The 23,025-nt window shown below is 39.5% G+C and overlaps 1 protein-coding gene and 1 long non-coding RNA gene across 3 annotated transcripts in view; one reads left to right on the top strand and one right to left on the bottom strand.

Moving 5' to 3' along the window:
* LOC109408139 (myb-like protein Q) overlaps positions 1-23,025 on the top strand; it is a 195,238-nt gene that overhangs the window by 118,670 nt on the left and 53,543 nt on the right. For both annotated transcript variants that reach the window (XM_062850897.1, XM_029854131.2), the window contains one exon: positions 19,775-19,919. In XM_062850897.1, coding sequence (XP_062706881.1) covers positions 19,775-19,919 — 145 coding nt within the window. The remainder of the gene's footprint in view (positions 1-19,774; positions 19,920-23,025) is intronic.
* LOC115260124 (uncharacterized) lies at positions 13,843-14,424 on the bottom strand. The gene is made up of 3 exons (XR_009997592.1): positions 14,157-14,424; positions 14,001-14,064; positions 13,843-13,929 (listed from the first exon to the last, which is right to left on the bottom strand). It is a non-coding gene; the product is annotated as an uncharacterized LOC115260124 (long non-coding RNA).

The raw sequence follows: 23,025 nt of genomic DNA, 5'->3' as shown, positions 1-23,025 counted from the left end.
CAGAAATCAGTCGCAAGCTAAAAAAGTTTGAGAACCACTGATCTAGCTTAAGTGAGAAGGACAACAGTGCCCGGCTATATCGTCACCCCTACAAGAAATATCATAGCAACACCAACGTATTATACGACGGCAAAGACTGCATCATAAAGCAACTCTTAATAATATGAGCACGAAACAACAATGATGCATGTTAATTGTGTCATAATATACAGCAATTTATTCCACCTTGATTTGCTCAATCTTGTATAATTGGGTACCTATCAATCATCGGCCTAGCAACAGCGACATCAATTGCAGTCACAACCGTCACGACAATTCAAGTATTATAAACCCCCTTTCGCGGTGCCATCATTCGAATCGGCAAACCCAAACGTGTGCTGTTACCTATAAACCAAAGTTCTGTCACTGTTGCCATGCGGAGGGAAGTCACTCTTCCAAGCCGGTTTGAGCAGCATCGGCGGCAGCCGCAGCCGCTCTGTCATCGGTAAATCACGTACAACTCTTTCTCTGGGTCAGTTTCCCTACTTCCACAACCGCTGCTTCTGGCTTGGCTGACTGGACTGGCTGGTCGATGACCAGCTGCTGGGAACGACACACACGCACGCGCCACCTATCATTAGCAGCAGCTCATCCGTAAATGGCCAACGTGGGTAACCAACGCTGGCTGCTGGCTGGCTGACTGGATACCTTTCCTCAACCTAACGCAGCCGCCCACCTCTCAGCTCAGCTCTTATCATTGATTGCACCACCGCGCCTCCGTTGTTGCTGGATGACACAAAGAACGCTCTGAACTGAATAAAGGGGGCACATCACCACCCACCCCGACCGATACGATGGACTATGAGCCGCTGCGCTGCTGCGGAGACCAAATTATGCAAGTTGCAGGGCTGTTACACGTGGCGCGGATTTTGCGTTTTTCGCGGTTTTTGCGTTTCGCGCGGATTTCGCGCGTTTTTGCTAATTTCGGCGCGGATTTTGCGGAAATCGTTTTCAAATGCACTTGCATTGAATATTTAGACATGAGGCTCAACACAATCAGTAGAAAAAATAATGAATATTTTCAAATTAGAGTTATGGGACTGGGCTTTGATACTGAAAGCTATTTGTTTATGGAGTTTGTTAAAGATGCCTATCGGAAATTTTGTAGTCACATTCAATAGAATCTCGTAAAGAAAATATTGATTTTGTAGACTGTATGTTAGAGTGGGTCATCGTTTATATGGGAAAATGAAAAATTCAATGGTATCCCATCAGATCAAAGCTTTTTTGATCCCATTTCAGGACCCAAATAAGTGTGCAAAATTTGGACAGGATCGGTTATGTCTACGTTTTGCGCATCGCGTTTGAAGTTAGTATGGAGTTTTACATGGGAAAACACACTTTTTTGCATTTCTCTCATAACAAGCTCGAATTTTTCTGAAACCATGTAACCGATAAAAGGAAAACATAGCCTAGGGTGTCCTGAAAAACTTTGTCGAAGACCGCGAAGTGATCTGATGCTTATGAAAAAAGTTATAGCGTTGGTATTGCTTGCCGAAACAGCATGATTTTGTTGCTATTGTTATTCCTTTACATGTTAAAACATAAACACATGCATGCGGTTCGTTGGTTATAACTATTTTCACAAGCATCGGATCGCTTTGCGGTCTTCAACAAAGTTTTTCAGAACATCCTAGGCTATCATTTTACAGTATCTGTTAAAAAGTTTCAGACAAACTTTTTCAACTTATGACAAAAATGCAAAAAAGTATGTTTTCCCATACAAAATCCCATACAAATTTCAATTGCAATGCGCAAAGTGTAGACGCAACCGATCGTGCTCAAATTTTGCACAGATACTCAGGGCCCGAAACGGAACCAAAAAAGCTTTGATCTGAGAAAACGGTTCCGATGACCCACGCTACTGTATGTGTCGTGACAAATCAATCTGATTGGTTTTCTGACACAGTATGTTGTCTAAATTCGGAAATTCCTCAAAAAAAGATACAAGGTAAGACTCCCTGAAGATTTTTATTGTTGCATTCTCAGAAAATTCCATGGATAAAGCTTTGGAAAAACTAGCGATTTTTTTTAACATGCTGGACTTTTTTCATTTAGGCAGCATCCATTTATTACGTAACGCTAAAATCGACATTTTTAGACCCCCCCTCCCCCCTCCGTAACGCTTTTTTGTATGAAAATTCTAAAAAAAAATGTATGGAGCGTAACGCTCGGCCATACTCCCCCCCTCCCCCTAGAGCGTTACGTAATTTGTGGACGGCGCCTTATTATGGATGAGTTTAACGGAACTAACGAAATTCCTGAATCAGTTATTTGTGGATTTTATGTGAAAACGATTTTTTTTGCTAAAGTTTTAAAAAAAATATCCTAAAAATACATAAACTACTGTTGTAAAATTTCTCTTTGATTTCCTGTCGGAGCTCTCGTGAGGGGAGTTGAGGGAACAGATATTAAAGGATTTCTTGGTAGAATTTGTGGAGGATATTTTTGCAGAATACTTGAAGAAATCGTTGAAGCTTTTGAAATCCTAAGACTGAGGACTTTCTTGCTAGAATCTTCACTGAATCTCCAAGGGTGCGGTATGGCCAGAAGCTATTATAATAAATTTCTGTTGGATTTATACTTTTATACATATCTTTTACGCAATGCTCAGAACATTATCCAGGCATTTTTTATGAAATACTTTCTTTTTATAAGTGTCTCCCTTAGTAGTTAAATTTATTGGTGATTTAATCAATGAATTCCACTAGTATTACTATATTTGTTTCTTTATATAATAAGTTTCTGTAGGAAGTAATCCATTCTCAAGAAGTTTCTGAAATTTTCTTCCAATTCTCTTGAACGATCTTTTAATATTTACTACAGATTTAATTTCAACATTGATTCTAAATTGTTTCAACAGATTCGCCAAGATTGCTCCTTTTTCGGAATGGTTTCAAAGGTCAGGAAAACCTATTCTCGTAAAATAGCAGGCACACTGATTGATAAACAATCAAAGAACTATCGATTCAAAACTTTTTATTCCAAATTAAAAAAAATGGCCTGTTTACAACATTTTTCAATGATTATTTGATCTAAAGCATAGATTAATAATACTTCAAAATCAATTTATGATTAAAAATGCTCTTCATCTAGAGTGTAACAAATGTCTGGCTTTTTATGAACTTCAGTCATCAAAACCATATGTTTTTGTACTGGCGCGGTTTTGATGACCTCGGCGCGGATTTCACATGGCTTGGCGCGGATTTTGCGGTTTCCAAATCGACACTTTTGTAACAGCCCTGAAGTTGTATCAATATTTAACATGCAAATTAACTCTTGCGTGATTGCGGGTGCATGGTTCCTACCTGTTTGACGATATAACGATGGAGGAAGAGGCAGTTACTAGTCGGTTTAAATTAGATTAAATTAATGAATTGTTTTTAAAAGATTCTGCTAAGGGCGAAACCCAGCAAGAACTTTGACCTAAATACTGTAGGATTTCCACTAGGAATTGGGGTAACTCACCAATTGTTGAACCGTTAGTACTGAATTTTTGTTTTACATTGTTTTTCCGTGCATAATTCATGGGTAATAGAAGAATATCCAGTGAACGTCTAGATCCAGTCATTTCTTACACTTCTCATTGAATTTGGATTCCATTAAATGTCATTTTCCAAGAGAAATTGAAGCATTCATACCGGACATATTTCTGTGGTTTTGGTGCTCAACAGTATAAAAAGGGGGAATATGATACAGAACATTTTTTCGGATATCCAGGGTCACACAAACTGTTCCTGAGTTTAGATTCTAAAGTCTACGGGTGTAACGGCAACTTCTTTCATTATACACAGCTACGATTTGTAATCCATCATGTCCAGTAAGTCTTCTGAAAACTCAAGAGACAATATATGATCAGTTGGGATATCGTAGGTCATCCAAACTGTTCTTGTGTTTAGATCATAAAGTCTACTGGTGTACCGGTAACTTCCTTCATTATACAAAGCTTCAATTTGTAATCTCTCATGTCCAGTAAGTCTTCTGAAGTTCAATAGACAGTATCAGATCAGTCTGAATATCCTTGGTCATCCAAAGTGCTCTTGAGTTAAGATCATAAAGTCTACGGGCGGGTGTAACAGCATCTTCCTCATTATACAAAGCTAAGATTTGTATTCAATCATGTCCAGTAAGCCTTCTGAAAATTCAAGAGTCAATATATGATCAGTTGGGATATCGTAGGTCATTCAAACCGTTCTTTAGAGTACATCCTGAAGTCTACGGGTGTAACCGTAATTGTTCATTATATAAAGCTACGATTTGTATTCAGAATCGTACACACTGCAATATATTAAATTGAGTCTACAGCCGTAATAATACCTTTTTTTGCTGTTTTGAATTATATAACATTACCAACCGTAATGATTGTATCTGTCTCATTTATCTGTCTTAATTATAATAAAACTGTACCAACAATTCTTCACCACAACACTCGGTTCGTGGCTGCAGTCCTTATCCTCGGTCGCGCCCCACATTTACCTTCAGATGTATGCTCGAGATATGGCTTAGCCCAGGGGTTTCAGATCAAGGCAAGAACGTTTTTCTTTAAAGAATTCGTCATGGATATAAACAACACCTAACATCGTACAAGGAATCTACAATGTACCTTCATGTTCATTGCAACAAAATGTCGGAAGCAATGCTGTCCAGAAATTCAGTAAAAGTTTTGGGAAAATTTCTATCCAAAAGCGGACTATAAATCACCGAACAGTCAACGCAGGACTTTGTCGAGATTCTCATTAAATTTCCACAAGCAACGGAAAAACATGCAAGTAAATGCTTTAATCATATAATTGTGGAAACAATGTTTCAACGACAATATAGAATATGTATTGAAGAGATATTGAAGAGGGTCACATGCTATGTCTAAACTAGCAGATTATAAAATTGGAATGTACATCGGGTTTCTTTCCACAAAATGTCAGAATTCATCCTATAATATCATATGCAGAAATTTTTGAAATATTTCATCGGGGAAATTTTGATTTTTTTCATTTTTTAGGTGTTTTTCATACAAATTTGCATGAAATTCTCATTTTCGGCCTATATCTCTCCCATATAAAATGTATGGAAAAATGTTCACCGATAGAATATTTTGAAACCTTTTGCAAATGAAAATATAGCTTGAACACTGATGTTTGGTGGAAAGAAACCCGATGTGCAGTCATTTTTTTAATCTGCTGGTTCAGACATAGCGTGGGTCACCTCGAAGCATTTCATTTTCGAAAAGTGCACCGAGCCAAAAGCTCTGAAAACCCCTGGCTATTTGGTTGTGTAACGTTACTATCTAAAACGAATTCACCACATGTTTCAGTGGTTGTTTTTATCATCTTAGCTCCATAACAGTAATGATGGTCCATAATATCCCAAAAATTAATAACCGCGCATTTGTTCCTCGAACTACTTTTATGAACACAGTGGATTAAGTAACAATACTCAACGTAGTGGCAAAAGCTATTATCACTAGTATAGATCTGAAGCTATGGTCTCCTAAATATTTGGGTTGATCTGGAATATGTATCTAAAAACTATCTTGGAATGACTCATGAAATGCCATGTTGGATGTCTAATGGCACAATTCATTGTGAGTGTAACTACAGCTACTGTCAAGAGCTAAACTTCAGGATAGTTTGGACGACGCTCAATGACCTAAAGGTTAATAATAACACTAGTTTACAAAATAAAACGATAGTTGTGAGCTTCTATCAACGACCAAAATTTTTGAAGCATAATATAGCGCTGTTTTCGAAATCGTGTCTCAAAAATTTAAAGTAGAACAGTTTTTGAGTTTTAGCTCAGTATCGAGTTTTACAACTTATGCAACGTTACATTTTATATCAGATTTGGCTACTGTTACGAGTGTAGACCTAAAGTTCTGAGCTCCAAGGTAGTTTGGCTGACCTGGAATATCCCTATAGTGTCTTTAAATGACATTTGAGTTTTCAAGAGCTTCACGGATCTCAACAGATTATGCAATGTTATTATTTATTGCAAAAACACATAAAGTTATTCTTGTCTATTTGAAGAACTTCATCACAGGATAGTTTGGACGACCCTGAATGTCACAAAGGTTCATAATAATATCAAGAAGATTTCAGATTGGTCCAGCAATCGCGGTTGATTATGCAGCGGTACTCAGTATAACAGATATGGCTACTGTTACGAGTGTAGACCTGAAGTTTTGAACTCCAAAGTAGTTTGGCTAATCTGAAATATTCCTATAAGTGCTATAAATGACATTGTAGATTGCTAGAGCTTCACAGATTCCAGTAGATTATGCAATGCTATTATTAATGGCGAGAACACACAAAATCATTCTTGTAGATTTGAAGGGCTTTACTACAAGACAGTATGGAACACCTAGAACATCCCAGAATATAAAATACGTTCTGATATTCTTGATGATGGTTAACTAAATACATATGAACGTAGCCCTTATCTAAATTCAGCAACTGGTATGTCAATTATTTTGTTTCTTCAAACTTCAAGATGTTCAGGATGTTCTAGGTTGTCAGTAAAGTCGCCAATACAATAGATGACTTAATTGGCAATAACTTTGCTGATGATATATATGACCCCTCCGGCTCCAATGGCACAAATTTCCCAAATGGAGGAAAACGCGCCTCGGTTGCCGCCCTACTGATACCTGATTCATGTCAGTTTCTGAGAGGTTTCGCGGGGTTCGATGGGGTTTTAGGGATGTTTCAAAAGAGTTTCAAGGCGTATCAAGGCATTCTCGGCAGTTTCATGAGCATTTCGAAGAGGTTTCCATGAAATGCAGGGGGAGTTTAGGAAACTTTCACGACAATTTCATAAGATTTTCAGAGGATCTTCAAGGCGTTTCAAAGCGTTTTGGAAGCATTCATGGAGGCTTCAGGGACGTCAAGAACTTGTTAGTCAGCGGAGATAACTCAAACATCCTGGTCCTGTCCCCTTGTCCTCCAATCAAATGCATTCACTAGTCTCCAGGGGGACTTACGTGTCGTGATCCCCATAATATTAATTAACCTCATTACGGACGATGTAACAGTGCCATCGAGTGAACAACGAACATCAAACATCAGCGCGAAAAGCCATTCACCTGAACACCTCTCCACGTAGCTACGATCCAGTCGGCAGCCCCTCGGCAACGGTTTCCCATATTAGAATAATGACGGTACCTACTTTTCAATTTCTCTCCTACTAATATGTGTACCTCGCCGGTGCCGGTGCCGGTGTTGCTGGAACTGCCTTCGCGCTAGTCGTCCGTTCTAGTCGTGTAGGTAGTTGCTATGCATTTTCCCCGCGCTTCACCTGCGGCCGCCCCACACCATCGCTCAACCCTCCTCAACATGTGAGTCTCTGGGGGCCTCCATGGTGCTCTCCCCATATGGGGAGAAGAACCCTCGGCAACAGCTGTTCCGCGTGCATCGCTCAGCTGAGAACTGAGAACGAACACACCGCACCGGGTCGCCGGGCACTGTTTCTACGTGCCGCCGCTTTCCTCCGTTCCCGTATGCCATCGCTGCACCACCGGCATTGTTACTAATTTACAAGGTACATGAGGTAGTCACATTACTCCGTGGGCCATTATATCCATACATGGTGAGCAGTGAGCGCGGCTTGCCTTCGCTAGGTGGTGCACTGTGGAACAAATATAGAAATTAGGCGATGAATACCGCCATCTTTTCCCAGCCTTCTAGATGAGTATAACATGTCTGAAATATCGGTTGAATTGGACCAATGTTTGAATATCCAAAACCCGGAGGAAGTACTTTAAAAATACTCAGTTTTCTTGGAGTAATTCCAAAATTGATGTTATAGTGATAATAATTATAAGATAATAGCGTTTGAAGCTATGCGCTTTGCCTTGTCCTTTTCTTCTTATCTTTATGGTATTTGGTATACTTTCAGATTATTCAATGGATTTTGGTTCGACTTTTTGTTATGGCCGTAACCCCTTAATAATTCCTTCAGCATTTTATTTTTTGTAAATTTGTCCAGTAATTCATTGAAAACTTGTTCATGATTTAATAAAAAAAAATCAAAAACTCAGAATTTCTTCGGTATTCTAATTGGAATTTGTTCAGCATTTTTTTGGAATTTTACTTCTCTGAGAATGTTTGTATGAAAAACCAGCAAGTAAATTAAAGCTCATATTAAAAATGAAATATTTTCAGATGTTCCATTGTAAAATCATGTGAATGTTTTTAGAATTCTTTTCGCAATACCATTGAGAAAGTCCTTGGAAATTTGACTAAGATTTCTTCTGTAATGTCTTTGTATTGTATTGTATTAATAATTCATTTCTACGAATTCAGCAATTCCGTTAGCAATTCTCTCAATAAGTTTTTTTTTTTGAAACAGTTGAAAAATTTTTTTGGAAAAAAATGTTTTGGTGAATTGCTTTATTTATTCTAAAAAAAAATATCCAGCTCACAATAAATTAATTTCGATTTTTTGACAATCTTTCGGTAATTCCGTTCAATTTTTTTTTTTCGAAAGTTCATAGAAAGCTTTTACGGTAATTCAAATAGAAATTATGTCTGCCAGGCAAGAAGAAATCTGAAAATGGAATAGCAGTAATGATTTCCAATCGTATTTTTACGGGAACAGTCACAGAAAAAAATCCGAGTACTTCCGAAAAACCTGAGAAATTTCAGATAGAAATTGAAAATTCCATAGAAGTTGCCGAAGACATTTCAGAAGATATTTCTAAAGGAAAATCTGTTTAAAAAATGGTGAATGAACTTTCAAAGCAATTTCTGAAAGAATTACTAAAGGAATCCGGGAAGAATTGCTGCAGAATTTTTCGAAGAAGGTCTTGGAATCCCTAAAAAAACCATAGAAATATTTGCCTGAGAAATTTTCAAAGAAATTGTGGATAAACCTCACAAAGAATATTTCGAAACAATTTCGAAAGGAATGGCGGAGGACATTCTCAAAAAAAAATATCCTAAAATATCACTGAAGAACTGTAGAAATTGTTCAAAGATTTTATAGGAATTGCAGAAGGAATTCACAGAAGGAATTTGTAAATTTCTTCTGCATGGCATTTTTGCAGAGATAATCGAAAGATTCCTCAAAGAAATCGCCGACAAAATTCCGGAAGGCATTGATGCGGAAATTCGCAGACGATTTACAAAAAAATATACCCAATATAATTGCTTGGCCCAATTAACACATATGGCATATAAGAATTACGGCAGTGCAAGTTTAGGTTGCATGGAAGTTATTGTGACGTTATTCTAACACATTTAACTTCTATATAAACAAAACCTGCGCTGTCGTAACTCTTATATGGCGTCTGTGTTGCTTGTGAGGCAATCCTAAAGAAATTTCCCGAATACAAAATCCAAGCATTTCTGCGAGCAAATTCCTTAAGGCATTGCCGAATTAATTACTGAAGGCATTACCGAAAAAATTCTCAAAGGGATTGCCGGAGAAATTGCTGGGTAAGTTCTAAATATAAAATAGCTAAAACAATCGCAAAAAAATGCCAAAAGAACTGCTGAAGCAATTGAAAAACGCTTGAGAAAAAAAATATGCCGAAAGTTTTTCTAGAAGAAAATTTCCATACGTCCGAAGGGAAATTCTCAAAAAAAAAAAATGCAAAACAAATTGCAGAAACTATCGAAGAAATTACCGAAAAAAAATTAAAAGGAATTACTAGATAACATGCATTAGGAAACACATATGCTTCAAAGATTTTGCACATTTTAAGACCCGTGAACAGAAAAGGCATGGGCTTGCGACCGAGATTCCGTAACTGGGATCCCACTATTGATTTATTCCGACAAATTTCTGCAGGGTTTCTATCAGGGATTTTCCCAAGGATTTCTTCAGAGATTCCTCAACCCGGGTTCTTTTAGGAATTTCTACCGGATTTTTTTTCTGGAATTAATGAAGGACACCTTACGCGAATCTTTCCGGAATTCTTCTCAGGATGCTTCCAGGGGTTCTTTATGGAATTCCTGCATTGATTCTTCCCGGATAACTTTCAAGGACTCCGCCAGGATTCTTTCAGGGATTCCTCCAGGTGTCTTCCATGAATTTATGTAGGGATTCCTTCAATGATTCTTTCAGGGACCGCTCCCGGGATTCCTACAAGAATTTTGTTTCAGATTTCTCCACGAATTTCTTCAGGATTCCGGTGGAAATTCTTTCCGGGATTCCTCCCAGGATTTCTTCACTGATTCCTTCTGGGAATCTTCCAGAATTTCTCCCGGGATTATGTCTAGGATTTCTCCCGGGTTCTTTCAGGGATTCCTTCCAGGATTCCTCCTGGATATCTTTCAATGATTTTTACAAGATTTTTCCTGTTTTTTACAGTTTTTTCTCCAAGATTTAAGGTTTTTTCTGTGATTCCTTTAGTGATTCTTGCAGAGATTCCTGCAAAGATTCTTTCAGGGATCGCGCCCGGGATTCCTTCGCAGTGTTGCATTTGAACTGAACGCGAGCCAAAAATGAACTGAACGCGTTCACTATTTTGAACGTGAACGCAGTAAACATTGAACTTGCGTGTCAGAGCTTTTCACTACTCAAGAACGCCCGTTCAGATCCCCATTCGGCTCAATGTTCTAATGCACTATTCTATCAATATGTAAAGCTAATGAATCGGTCCAGTCGTCCAGAGTTCCGTAGAAATAAGACTTCATGGAACATGACCCTTTACTGTACCACATAATACAGTATTAGTAATAACGTACATACATTGCATTGTGGGGTTGGGAAGGGAGCGGATCGAATCGTCCGGGGTGACAATGCCTCGGTCCTTATGACGCGTTTTTATGCGAAATAACGTCCAAAAGCTTGGTTTCGTCATCATATCTTATATGCCTTCTCTCCTAGGCCTTTGTGGCACATTTGTATACATTCGTTGTTGCACGGAAAATGCGCCATACGACCAAGGACATTGTGGCATCGGGCATTAAGATTCTGCACAGAAATACGGATTATCCGCAATCCACGGTGACCGGACCGGTTCCCCCTCACAATAGAAGGTCAGATTGTGAATCCAATGAGCCCAAGATTGCTAGAATTAGTGAAAAATGGCAGAAATATGACAATTTCAGTTTAGCGGGTACCAGGGTATCATGTTAGCATGTTGGCATTATTCTGGTGCAGTTCTTGCTCATTGTTCAAATTGCGTTCAATTTCGAGCTCGCTCGCGTTCAAAATTTTGAACTGAACATTGTTCAAATCGTTTTGATCGCAGCGTGCCGAATTTGAACATGAACGCAAATTGATCGCGTTCAAATGCAACACTGCCTTCGAGGATACCCTCGCAGATTCCTCCACAGATTTCTCCAGGATTTTGTTGGAGATTCTTTTCAGGCTTCCTCCCAGAATTTCTTCACTCATTGATTTCTCCCGGAATTCCTTCTGGCTACTCTCCAAAATTTTTCCCAGGATTATCTCAGGGACTTCTTCCTCGCGGGATTTTTTTCTGGGATTCCTTCAGGATCCCGAGATTCTTACATGCTTTTTGGTAGGGTTTTGTTCATTGATTCCTCCAGGAATTTCTTCATTGATTTTACCTGGGCTTTCTTCTGGGAAGGTCATACCGGATTTCTGCTAAGATTCCTTCTGGGATACCTCCCCGGATTTCTTCAGGGATACCTCCCAAGATTCTACCCGGGAATCATCCCATGATAAACCCTCGGGATTCCTCCAGGAATTTCTCCCGTGATTCATCAAATGATCCTGTCAGCATTTTTACTCCGGGATGTTTTCAGAGATTCATCCATGTAGGGTATATGGATCATTCCTTGGCCTAATTTTCAAACCGCCTTGACAATTTTTACCATAACTCATTAATTAATAGCACTAGAAATAATATGTTGACCCTATTACGCACTCTAGGCAATGCATGTTTCACCAATTGGAAGTAAACTAACGTAAATATTCAAGAATTTATTTAACTAAGTTGAAAAGATTCGATGTGATGGTATGCAACGTTGGTCTATGGTACAAAAATTGGCCTATTAGTGGATACAACGTTGGCCTATTGCTTTCCATGCACTAGAACCACTTATTATCTAATTTTTTCAATATTTTTGCTTAGGTATTATCTCTGTTTGTTCACCAATCATATTTTCAAATTACATTTTCGGAGCCAAATTTTCAAAAAAATATAAATAAATCACTTTAACTAAAGTTCTTTCTTTTTTAGCAACGAAAACAATGCAACCCGATTATTGTGTTATATTTTTACAGTCACCGCACACAAAATCTATCTTTCTGTTCGTTCTTTCCGGTTCTTACGCAAGCAATGTTGTTGGCGTCACTTTATCGGTTTTTTGACGTCACTTTACTGATGGGCCAAGGGTACATAGTGAAAAAAATGTCCTCAATATTCGGCCCACATGTAATTTGTAAAATAGTTATTATTCGTCAAAAACAAACATACAAATTCAAAATAGCATATTTGACCGTCGCAACAAATGTTCAGTTATTGAAAAGGCAATTCGAAATATTCCAGAATCATGCCATTTATGATCATGTGTATAGACTACCCACTAAGCCGAAGAATCATGGCCAGGGATTGGCGGCATGCACCGTGCGGTGCAAAAAAAGCGTGTGTTTCACACAATCGCAAGTGCTCGTCTCCCGTTTTGCCGAGAGACAAGAGACGTATGAGTGAGAGCTTTCGTAATTGTGCGAGAGACAATCGCAGCACTAGCTCTACGGCGCAGGGAGTAATGCGCGGTGCTTGGGACTGTGCTCGTCTCCAAACGGAAAAAAAATTAATAAATTAATTGAAGAGTTTGTGTTTTCGGCAAAGTTGTTAAGCTTGTCAAGGGCTGACAAGTGATGGGTCGTTTGGTTCGAAATTTTTCCAATCATGCGTAGTATCAAGCCAAGTACAAAGCACGGAGACAAGCACCGAGAGGGTGCATACAACAGAGCGTGAGAGACAGGAGAGCTCCAGCGCGCGGCAAAGTAAGCGAGCAACACACAACCGATTGCGCGTACTCGTCTCCTTCTAGTTTGTTGTGCTGTCTCGTAGCAGAGTGTGCGGCACGCAAAGAGTTTTGAGTCGCACCCTATCCCTGATCATGGCGTCTACAAAAGCTAAACAAAGTGACATTTTCATACAATTTTAATACTCCAAAGTGCTAAAATTGAAACGAAATGCTACAGTTGTTTGGCGCAAAGCTTTTCCGATATCCAGTTCGGCGTGTTTGTTTGAGTTTTTGGTTAACGTTAAGATAGGCCGAACGAGGGGACTATGCCAACGAAGCATCCCGATACCCTATTTTTCCGAGATTTCATCGGAAAATCTCCCCCGGAATTCTTTCAGAGTTTTCTTCCGGAATTCTTCGCAGATTTTTTTAAAGGATTCCTCGCGTAATTTCTTCCAGTATTCCTCCTAGGATTTTCTTCAGGATTTTCCCTGAAACGGGATTTCTTCAGATTACTTTGCCAGTCTGTGATAGTGTAATAGTGATGGAATTTTACTACATTATAGAACAATTTTGGAACTGAACCATAGAATTCAAATTTTCTATGTAAGATTATGTTGACTTAACTGTTGATAATACATTTATTATAAGATTTCAATTTGGGTCTCAACGATTGAAAGCAGAAGATGCCATGCAGGATTTCAGAGAGTTTTAAGGGAGGTCTTACTAGGGAATTTCAAAAAGGGTTCCATGGGTTTGTCTGTAAAATGTATGAGAGTATCAGGGGGCAGAACGGCTCACTTCAGTGATCGGATCAGAACCGGATCCATCACATTAGTGAACCGGATCTTTTGAGCAGATCAGCGGCTCATTTATGGAATGAATGACCAAGCTTCACCGAACCAAATGGGGTTGCTTGAATGCTTGTGTTGACTCACCATACAACAAAGAGCAGATTCCGTTTTTATAAACCGTTTATTCGAATCCAAGGTGGATTATAAAATTCCTGGGTAAATAGAATATACAATTTTACTGATTTTTTCCATGTTTACATAAGTATACAAGACTTCTACTCACGTTTACTATTCGCTCGGAGTCAGACGGCAATTGATGCTCTGACGGTAAATGTTGCATGGGATACCTAAAGGTGTTTTATGGATTTTACAGATCAATATTGTTCACAGCATGCCTAATCTAATTGTACATATAATTTAATCTGCAGTAGTTACTCACCAACTAATTATTCGTGTAATTAGGGATCAATTTAATCCGTAATCAATCGGGAGTGGTTCGTATAGGTTAAGCTAATTTAGTAAGTAAGAACCAAGTAAGAAATTTGCATGTTCAATTCATAATAGTTCACTCTTACCGTACTAACGAATGATAGGTATTAAGGTTTTAACTTTGACTAACACTAGATTAAGAATTCACTAACATTTCATGTAGTTTTTAGAGAAACAAATTTTAGCAAAAATAGTGTGTGCGTTTAGGCCTCAATAGCAATAACATTTCATCAATTATCCCTTATCATCTTCCCGCATCTCCCTGACAGTTCGCTGTGTCTACCTACTATCGAAGGTAGTGCTGTTTAGGGACTGTCCATAAACCACGTGGTCATGAGGGGGGGGGGGTTCGGCCAATGACCATTCTGTATGGACAAATAAAAATTTTTGTATGGACTAATGACAACGCGGGGGGGGGGGTTGAAAAGTCCCAAAAAAATGACCACGTGGTTTATGGACAGCCCCTTATTCGTGTGGTAGTATATGGATAAGCGTTGCCAGTCCAGTGGAATTGCGCGCTGACAACAGCTTGCTTCCAGTTTATTCTCTCAAGGGGACCCCACACGAGCATCAATGCTTCATCAATATCACTACTTCTTGAAAAAAATCCCATCAAACCTTGAGCTTAATCGAAAGATCTTCCAATAATACATAGGGGTAATCACGAGCTTGACGAAAATTCCAACAGAAAGTATCGATATTGATGAAGTATTGATGCTCGTGTAGGCACGCTCTTGACACGCCTATATCAATAACATGGAGTGACAGTTCAGACATCAGGGGCCCAATTTCGTTTTATCAACACATTTTGGGGTCATTATAACAAAAGAGATGTTGACAACAATGCCTGCCACTGGGCTGCGTGTAGGGCCCGCTTCACACACAGCAAGCGGCACTCATTCTCTTGATCTTCCCGACCCGCATTATCTCTCTCCCAGCACCAGCACCACACAACCTACTGGATGGACTTATCCACCGATGAACCGAATTAATCGCGGCCCGAGAATTTCGACACTAGAGCGGGGTCTTTCCAATTAGAATTGAACGATTCTGATTGGAAATGGCCCCGCTCTAGTGTCAAAATTCTCGGACCGCGATGAATTCGGTTCATCGGTGGATAGACGAGTGCACCGATGAACTGAATTCATCGCGGTCCGAGAATTTTGACACTACAGCGGGGTCGCTTCCAATCAGAAGTGAAAGATTTCCAATCAGAATTGAACAATTCTGATTGGGAACGACCCCGCTGTAGTGTCAAAGTTCTCGGACCGCGATGAATTCAGTTCATCGGTGCACTCGTCTATAAGTCCATACTGCTGAAGAACCGAACGAAAGAAGTGATAATGTGTGAGTTCGTGTTCGAGTTCGGGTTGTTCGGATCAGATCTGTCCGGACTGCCGGTACTGCTCTCCCGCTTGAGCTGAGAGCGATAGATCGTGTGCGTTGTTTGCGGCTGCATGGCCAGGGGGAGGGAACTGGACCAACGCTGCTGTTGGTTGTGTGTGCTTAGCGCGTTTCGTAGAGCTGCTTTGTTTCGGAAATGACCCAGAGCAAAACAAAGAGAACCTATCGGTTCTTTTAGGCTCTTTCTCACAGAATCATGTAAACTGCACGGAAAGATCGATGTACACAGAGCAAGGAGTAACTTTCACGCAGCGATCGAAAATACAAAAGATTTCATGCAAACTTGTGTGAAATTTCACGCAAATTTGTGTAACACCGGATCAGCACATTTTTTGTGCTGATCCAGTCGTACGCAAATATGAGTGAAAAATCCTTTGTCTTTTCGCACGTTACTCATTCGCTGTGTACTTTCGTTTTAGGGTGTGGTGACCCGGCTCTCTCTGTAAAAGATCCACGGTTCACTCACTCACTTTACAGATACGATTCTTTTGAACGGATCCGGATCTGATTGCCCATCTCTAGTTCTGATATCAGGCCAAACATTTCAATAGGTCCTATCTGCATTTGAGAGGCTCTCTTTGTTCACTTTCTCTTTCAATTATTGCAGTACAAATCAAAAGACGATTGTTTTGACCATCGTTCAATGCAAGAAGACAATCATAATACAAATAAACAGCTGAGATATTAACAAGAGAGAGGGAAACCAAAGAGAGCCTCTCTTTTGCAGATTGGACCTTTAGACATGTTTGGCCTGATATATGTGACAAGCAATGTAAAATGCACAAGAAAACCCCGTACGAAGGAGGGAGGGGGGTCAAAAATTCCCTATTTTAGCGTGATGTACTTAATGGATGCTCCCTAGGTGCTTTCATTGGAGTTTTAATAGATTTTCATGGATTTTTCAGTGTAGTTTCAAGAGGCTTTCAGGAGATTTTAGAGGGTCTTAAAGGAATGCAGTAGGTTCAACGGGGGCTTCAGCGCCATTCAAGGGTACTCCGTGGGTTTTAGAGGGCATCCAGGGATTTTCAGGGAGTTTCAACGTGCTTCTGGGTTCCAGTGAACTTTATAAGAGTTTCAGCGGAGCTTCCGGGGCAGTACTGAAAATGTCATTTCGACACATCTAACTTCAACCACCCATAGAAGCTGAACATGAGAATATGGTAAATGAAGAAAATGTACTGCCTGACCTGCTTTACAAAAAAGTCACGGAAAACCCGTTCTTTTTCGAATATTTGGGCGCAATGTCACGGGCCACCTTCGAAAAATGCCAATGATATTCACCGTGAATATCAGTTGGCATTTTTCGGAGGCAGCCCGTGAGATTTACCCCAATTTTTTGAAGAAGAGCGGGTTTTCCGCGACTTTCCTGTAAAACTGGTCCAGCCGCACAAGTATATACCATATTCTCAGGTTCAGTTTCTGAAATGAGCTGCTGGTAGTTGAAGGAGTTTCATGGGATGCCATTGGGATTCAGAGCTTTTCGAGGGGTTTCAGAAGTTTTCATTGAGATTCCAGAGGGATTTTACGAAACTTTAACAGACTTCAAGCTTCAGAGAATTTCAGAGAGTTTCAAGAGGTACCAGAGGTATGTTTGGAGAGCCAAAGTCTGGAAAGGGAAGTGTAAGAAGGATTTCAGTTCAGATGAATTTCTGGGGTTTTAAGAGTGTTGGAGATTCGGATATATTTTTGCCACACTCGAACAACTATTGATAGCAGAGCTTTGGTGTAGCAACTTACAGCATTGAGAAAAACATAATTTATTATCAAATATTTAATACTAATCCCATAAATTTAATATTAGTGTTGTTCGTGGCCTGCAAACGATCATACTGCCAATCAATTACTGATTTCTTGTAACAAATTCTTTTCTTTGCCTTTTCACTCAGTGTTGCAAGTTTAACAGAACTAAAATCTACCACAACAAAGAGATTTTAGGATAATTCAGGAAGATTTCATGGATATGCATGGAAATTGTAGGGGTTTCAGGAGGGTTTCAGAGGATTCTAGTGAGATTTCAGAAGGTTTCACGGGGTTTCAGCTTGAGCTTGAATATGAGACTCAAGAACTGCAACGTATTACCTCATACATCTCTTGTTTTGGTTTTCCATAAGCTACAACCAAAATTTGAGCGAAATCGTTTGCGTTCAACGAGCTGGAAGTAAGTATGTATGGAAAATTTAACCAAACATATGCACAAATGATTAGTTTCCTGTTCTTGCCGCTAGGTGGTGCTGTAAGTGGCCAAACATGCTATGTCAAACATCTTTGTCGAAGACCGAAAAGTTATCCGAAGTTGTCAAATTTTGATCGTAGCTTCTGGAAGTTCAAAACGAACGATTCAAGAAGTAAGATTTCGCGTTTTCTATATAATTGTGGACCACCCTACCATTTCCCACTTCCCTAAGCGAGAGAGTAGGCTCATTTGTGCTGACGTGTAGTGATTTCATTTATTTTCTTGGCTCCCCCTGTGTACACTTATTGTGCCTCTTGGGTGTTCTTCGAAATACTACTTCCACCTTTCCGTTATCCCACTATGGCCCGTTGAGGAAAGCATTCTTTTTCCTACACATTTCAGCTCGCGACACATTTTTTTTGTGAACTGAGTTGAGCCTCTGTTTCTTGCGAAACTGCAGTCCTCAAGAAAGATCTCAACCCTAAGTGGTAGTGAGATACGATAGGTCCTATTGTCAATAATGTCGGAGAAAAATGCCATCCATAAACATGTGGATGATTTGCGATTTCATCTGCTTTTTATGGCCAATAACTTGTATAACATTTTTGTCACACAATTTCGCATTCGGGCCCCAAGTGCATCGCTTCACTTCGTCGTTTGATTTGTTGAGTGATGCCTCCTGGTGTAGTTATAGTCGATGTTCTGCTGAAACCGCGCGCCGGTATACCAGGGCGGCAAGAGGGGCGGATGGAGTCCAAATGGGGAAGGCGGAATAATTGACTGACTCCGATGGAACGCACGCCAGATTATAACAATGCGCTTCTAAATAGTTTAATAGATAATAGATTAAGATAAATGATGTCTACTAGTCATAAAACGGGCATCGTCTTTGTGGTAGTCGTAGTCGTAGTCGCTGTCGTCATTGTCACCATCATTATTAAATGAGCGAAGGCGGGAGGTGAGACAAACGATTACCATTTACTGCAAGAGCAAGCATCGTTAATAATTAAGATCTGGGATGGTTACTAGGCTATAATGTGAGGGTGGGTGGAGCAATAGTTCCGAACAATGATGTGTGTTACGGTGGGTGGGTGGTAGGAAGAGCGGGGATGCACTTACAATCGATTTTGCCATTGATGATCCTTAGTCTCAGCAAAGGCTTCCTAATTGGGGTCTACACATACTACACTTGTGAAGTTAATGATGCTTTCAAACGCATTTGAGTCAGCTGGTCCCCAAATGACTACATCATTGGACAAAAGTTCTGGGACACCCCTAAACAAACAAAAAAACAACATTCTGACAATTCAACTTTTGTTGAACTTAAGTTGTCTACAGAAACGGATTATCTTCCGATATAGTTGTACAGAACGGAATAAGCATTAAACTGCACCAAACTTCTGCACCACACTGTACAAGCTATTAGGTGGAATCGTGACATGTTCGAAATTAATTGTGCTTATTGCAATGAAACGATGACAAATGTGATGACTCGCGCAGTTGAGTTGAGAACTTGACGACGCACATTAGTGGGGGGGCAGATGGGCAACGGGCACTCGTTGAATGTTTGAAGAGACCTAGTTTTACTCAATTGTCTTAAATGGCGGTTCCAGGGTACTTGTGCTACTTTTAGAGTCCGTATGTTTGCTTGGTACAGCCGAATGGGAACCTGACGACCCTTGTTTGATCGGTGCCTGACAGTTGTGCAACGCGAATTTAGTGCTGCTGTAACTGCGGGGATTCCTCTTGTATTGGTTAAGTAACAGAATAGTTGCAAGAATAAAATTACGTCTACAACCGTGCAAAGCACGATTCCTTTTATTTAAATATCCATGTAATTCTGTTCGCAATTAGTATCTGTCAACTAAACTATTTACCAAGTGAATCAAAATGATGATTCAGATCATTGCAATGTTTTTCAACCTTACTTTCAGGTCCATACTAATGAACACCATATCTAATCCAAAATTCGTCTTTTATTCTACTTCCAGTACTATTCCGTGTATCCCTTCAAGGATCACAACCCACCGGACATCGAGCTGATAACGTCGTTCTGCAAGGATGTGGACGAGCACCTCCGGGCGGACAGCAAAAACGTGGTGGCTGTGCACTGTAAAGCGGGCAAGGGTCGGACAGGTGAGTTCCGTGATTGCGACGATGATTGATTTATGTTCCGTATCAAAGGTTTCATCGAAAATAGCATTTAGTCTCATAAAACAAAGAAAACTACTAATGGTCCTTCTCCAAGAGACATCACCGAAGAATATTGCCAATTTATTTTATTGCTTTTTTCGGGGGACCTTGTCTGTGACTGGAGTGCTCTTGGACGGAGACTGCGTGAATGCATAGTTGTTTGAATCGGTCTGACAGGCATAAACCATCAAAACACACCAAGCAATCAAGTACCGCAAACACGAACCGCAGACTGTAGGTATCCATCCATCTGGTGGCCCCTTTATTGGAACAATAAATCAACATAAACCTTAATTGAACGTTTTTCGAACTGGGTGAAAGAGTTTGGGATTGATCCATCTTTTGTGAGATCCTATCTTACTCAGGTGGTACATAGACGGTTTCGTATGCTGAGAAGGTTCCGGGCAGGCCCTTGCACAGAAGTGGCGCCAAGGGAGGGGTTTTTCCCAATTTCGGCAAAAGGCGGAGGGGCGCCAAGTGTATAAAGCGTCGGTAATGGGGGGAGAGGTTGGTTTTCAACACCCAAATTACTGCAGAGATTCCTCCAGAGATTTTTTCAGTCACTACCCTAGGAATTTTCCTTGGGACTTGTCGTTCTTTGAGTTTCTCACAAATTTTCTCAATTTTTTTATCATGAAATTGATCCACGAGTTTCCTCAAAAATTCCTTTCAAAATTCCTTCGGGGATTCTTTAAGGGATTTTATAGGAAATTTCCACACAAATTCATGCTTGCATTCCTTCATGTAATTCTTCAAATATTACTAAGGGTCTTCCGCCAAAAATATTGTCAGATAATTTTGCAGAAGTGTTTCTTTGAGATTTTTCCAAAAAAAATATTCTAGAATTTTCTCAAGAAACTCCTCTAGTAATTTTTCCAGGGTTTTTTTGCAGGAGTTCCTCCAAGCGTTTGTTCAAAAGATGGCAACTCTAAAAGATATATTATCACAAAGATTTGGAGATTCTTTCATGAATTCCTATAGAGTTTTTCGTCCAAAATTAAGATTTTTTTCAAAAACTTTCTTCAAAAATTCTTCTAAAAACCCTCACAAAAGATTCTTCTGGAATTACCTCCAGGGGTTTCTGCAATAGTTCCTTCAGGTATTCTCCAGGTATTGTTTTGGATTTATTCAGATCCTTCTTCAGGGATTCCCACTGATTTTTTCCCAGAATTTCTTCAAAAATCCTATTTCTTAACATTTTTCAAAGAATTTTTCATAAAATTATAGGAGGTTCTCCAAGTTCTTCAAAGACTCCATAAAAAACCAACGTTTTTTAATTTCTTTAGTGGTTTTCTAAAGAATTTTTCTGGATTTTTTTTCTGCAAGATTGTCTTCAAAAATTTCTACAGTCAAGAGATTTCGGTATACAAAATCCTCCAGAAATTGTATATGAAAATTTTATGAGAATGAGTTCACAATCTCTACAAATTCACCCAAGGATACCTTCGAAAAACCCTCCAGGGATTCCTTACAAATTTTTTGAGGGTTTTTTTTTCAAGATTTCCACCTGTACGCATTTCCGCAATTTCTGAAGACATTTTAAAAGAGATTCCTTAAGAATTTACTCTATGGATTTTTCAGGAATAATTTCCTATTGTCCTTTACAAATTATTTCAGGTTTTTTTCCCGAATTTATCTAAACATTCCTTCAGTAGTTCCTTCACATATTTCTCCAGGGATTGCCTTAGCGATTTCTCCAATGATTTCCAGAGAGAACCAAAGATTCTTCCAGTGATTCCTCCCAGAATTCCATCAATTTTTTTTTTCGAATTCTGAATCTCCAGCTCCATCAAGGATCACTGCGATTTCTGTCGAGAATGGTCCTGGAATTTCTGCTGACAGAAACTCCACCGATTTTTGTAGAGATTCCTTCCAGAGATCCACCAAGGACCCTTTCAGTCCGAAATTCTTCAAGGAGTTTCTCCACATATTTCTTCCAGAATTCCTCCTGGAGTTTTCTTCCAGAATTCCTTCATGGATATTTTTTTTTGGAATTCATCGAAAGATTCTAAGAGAAATCTCTAGTTTTTTTCCAGGATTCGTCTAGTGATTTGTTCGATGATGTCTCCCGGGATTTTTTCTGGGATTCCTGGAGAGATTCCTTCCTTCCAAGATTTTTCTCCAGATTCCTTCAGGAGTTCCTCCAGTCATTTTTCCAGAGATTCATCCTGGAATGTTCAGAGTAAATCATCCAAGGGTTCCTTCAAAGGTTCATACTGCAATTCATTAACAGAATATCTCCCGAATTTCAGTTTCTTCAGCCATTCTTCTAGAAATTGCTCCTGGGATTAGTACAGATTGTTTTTGGGATTTTCTCCTTGGATTCTTTCAGGGATTTCTCTCGAGATCTTCCAAGGATATCTTCTAGGATTCTTCTTTCAGGAATTTCTCCCTGGATACTATTATCATTATTTTCGGAACTCATCCAAGAATTTAAACAGGGATCTTCACCAAAACTTTTCCGGGAATATTCCCAATATTCTTCCGAAGTGTGCCTCAGGATATGGCAAGAGATTACACTGATTCCATTTTCAATTTTCTTCGAGATTTTTCAATGGATTTTTCAGGAATTTCTTCCTAGGATTTCTCCCGGGATTTTGCCACGGAATTCATCCTAAAAGTCCTTCAAGAATTCTGAAGGCGATTCTTTATAAGATTTCTTCTAGGACGCCCTCCAAGATTCTTCCCGAAATGCCTTAGAAGTTTTTTTTATGGATTCTTCCAGGAAATCCTCCCAGGTTTGCTAAACGGGTTCTTGCAAAGATTACTGCCGAGTTGCCTCCTGTATTTCAATTTTCCAGGTTTCCTTTCGTTTTTTTTTCATTTCAGAATTTCGTGGATTTATTCTAAAGAACTCCTTCCGAGAATCTTCATCTGCCCTGCTTCGGCAAATTGACGACATTCACTGTTTTGGTACATTTTTAGTTATTATTCATCAATCTCTCTCTCTCTCTTCTTGGCGTAACGTCCTCACTGGGACAAAGCCTGCTTCTCAGCTTAGTGTTCTATGAGCACTTCCACAGTTATTAACTGAGAGCTTCCTCTGCCA

The sequence above is a fragment of the Aedes albopictus genome, chromosome 2, assembly GCF_035046485.1.
Source record: "Aedes albopictus strain Foshan chromosome 2, AalbF5, whole genome shotgun sequence".
Lineage (NCBI taxonomy): Eukaryota > Metazoa > Arthropoda > Insecta > Diptera > Culicidae > Aedes > Aedes albopictus.
The sequence above is the reverse complement of the archived record's forward strand: the minus strand, read 5'-3'. Positions and strand labels throughout refer to the sequence as shown.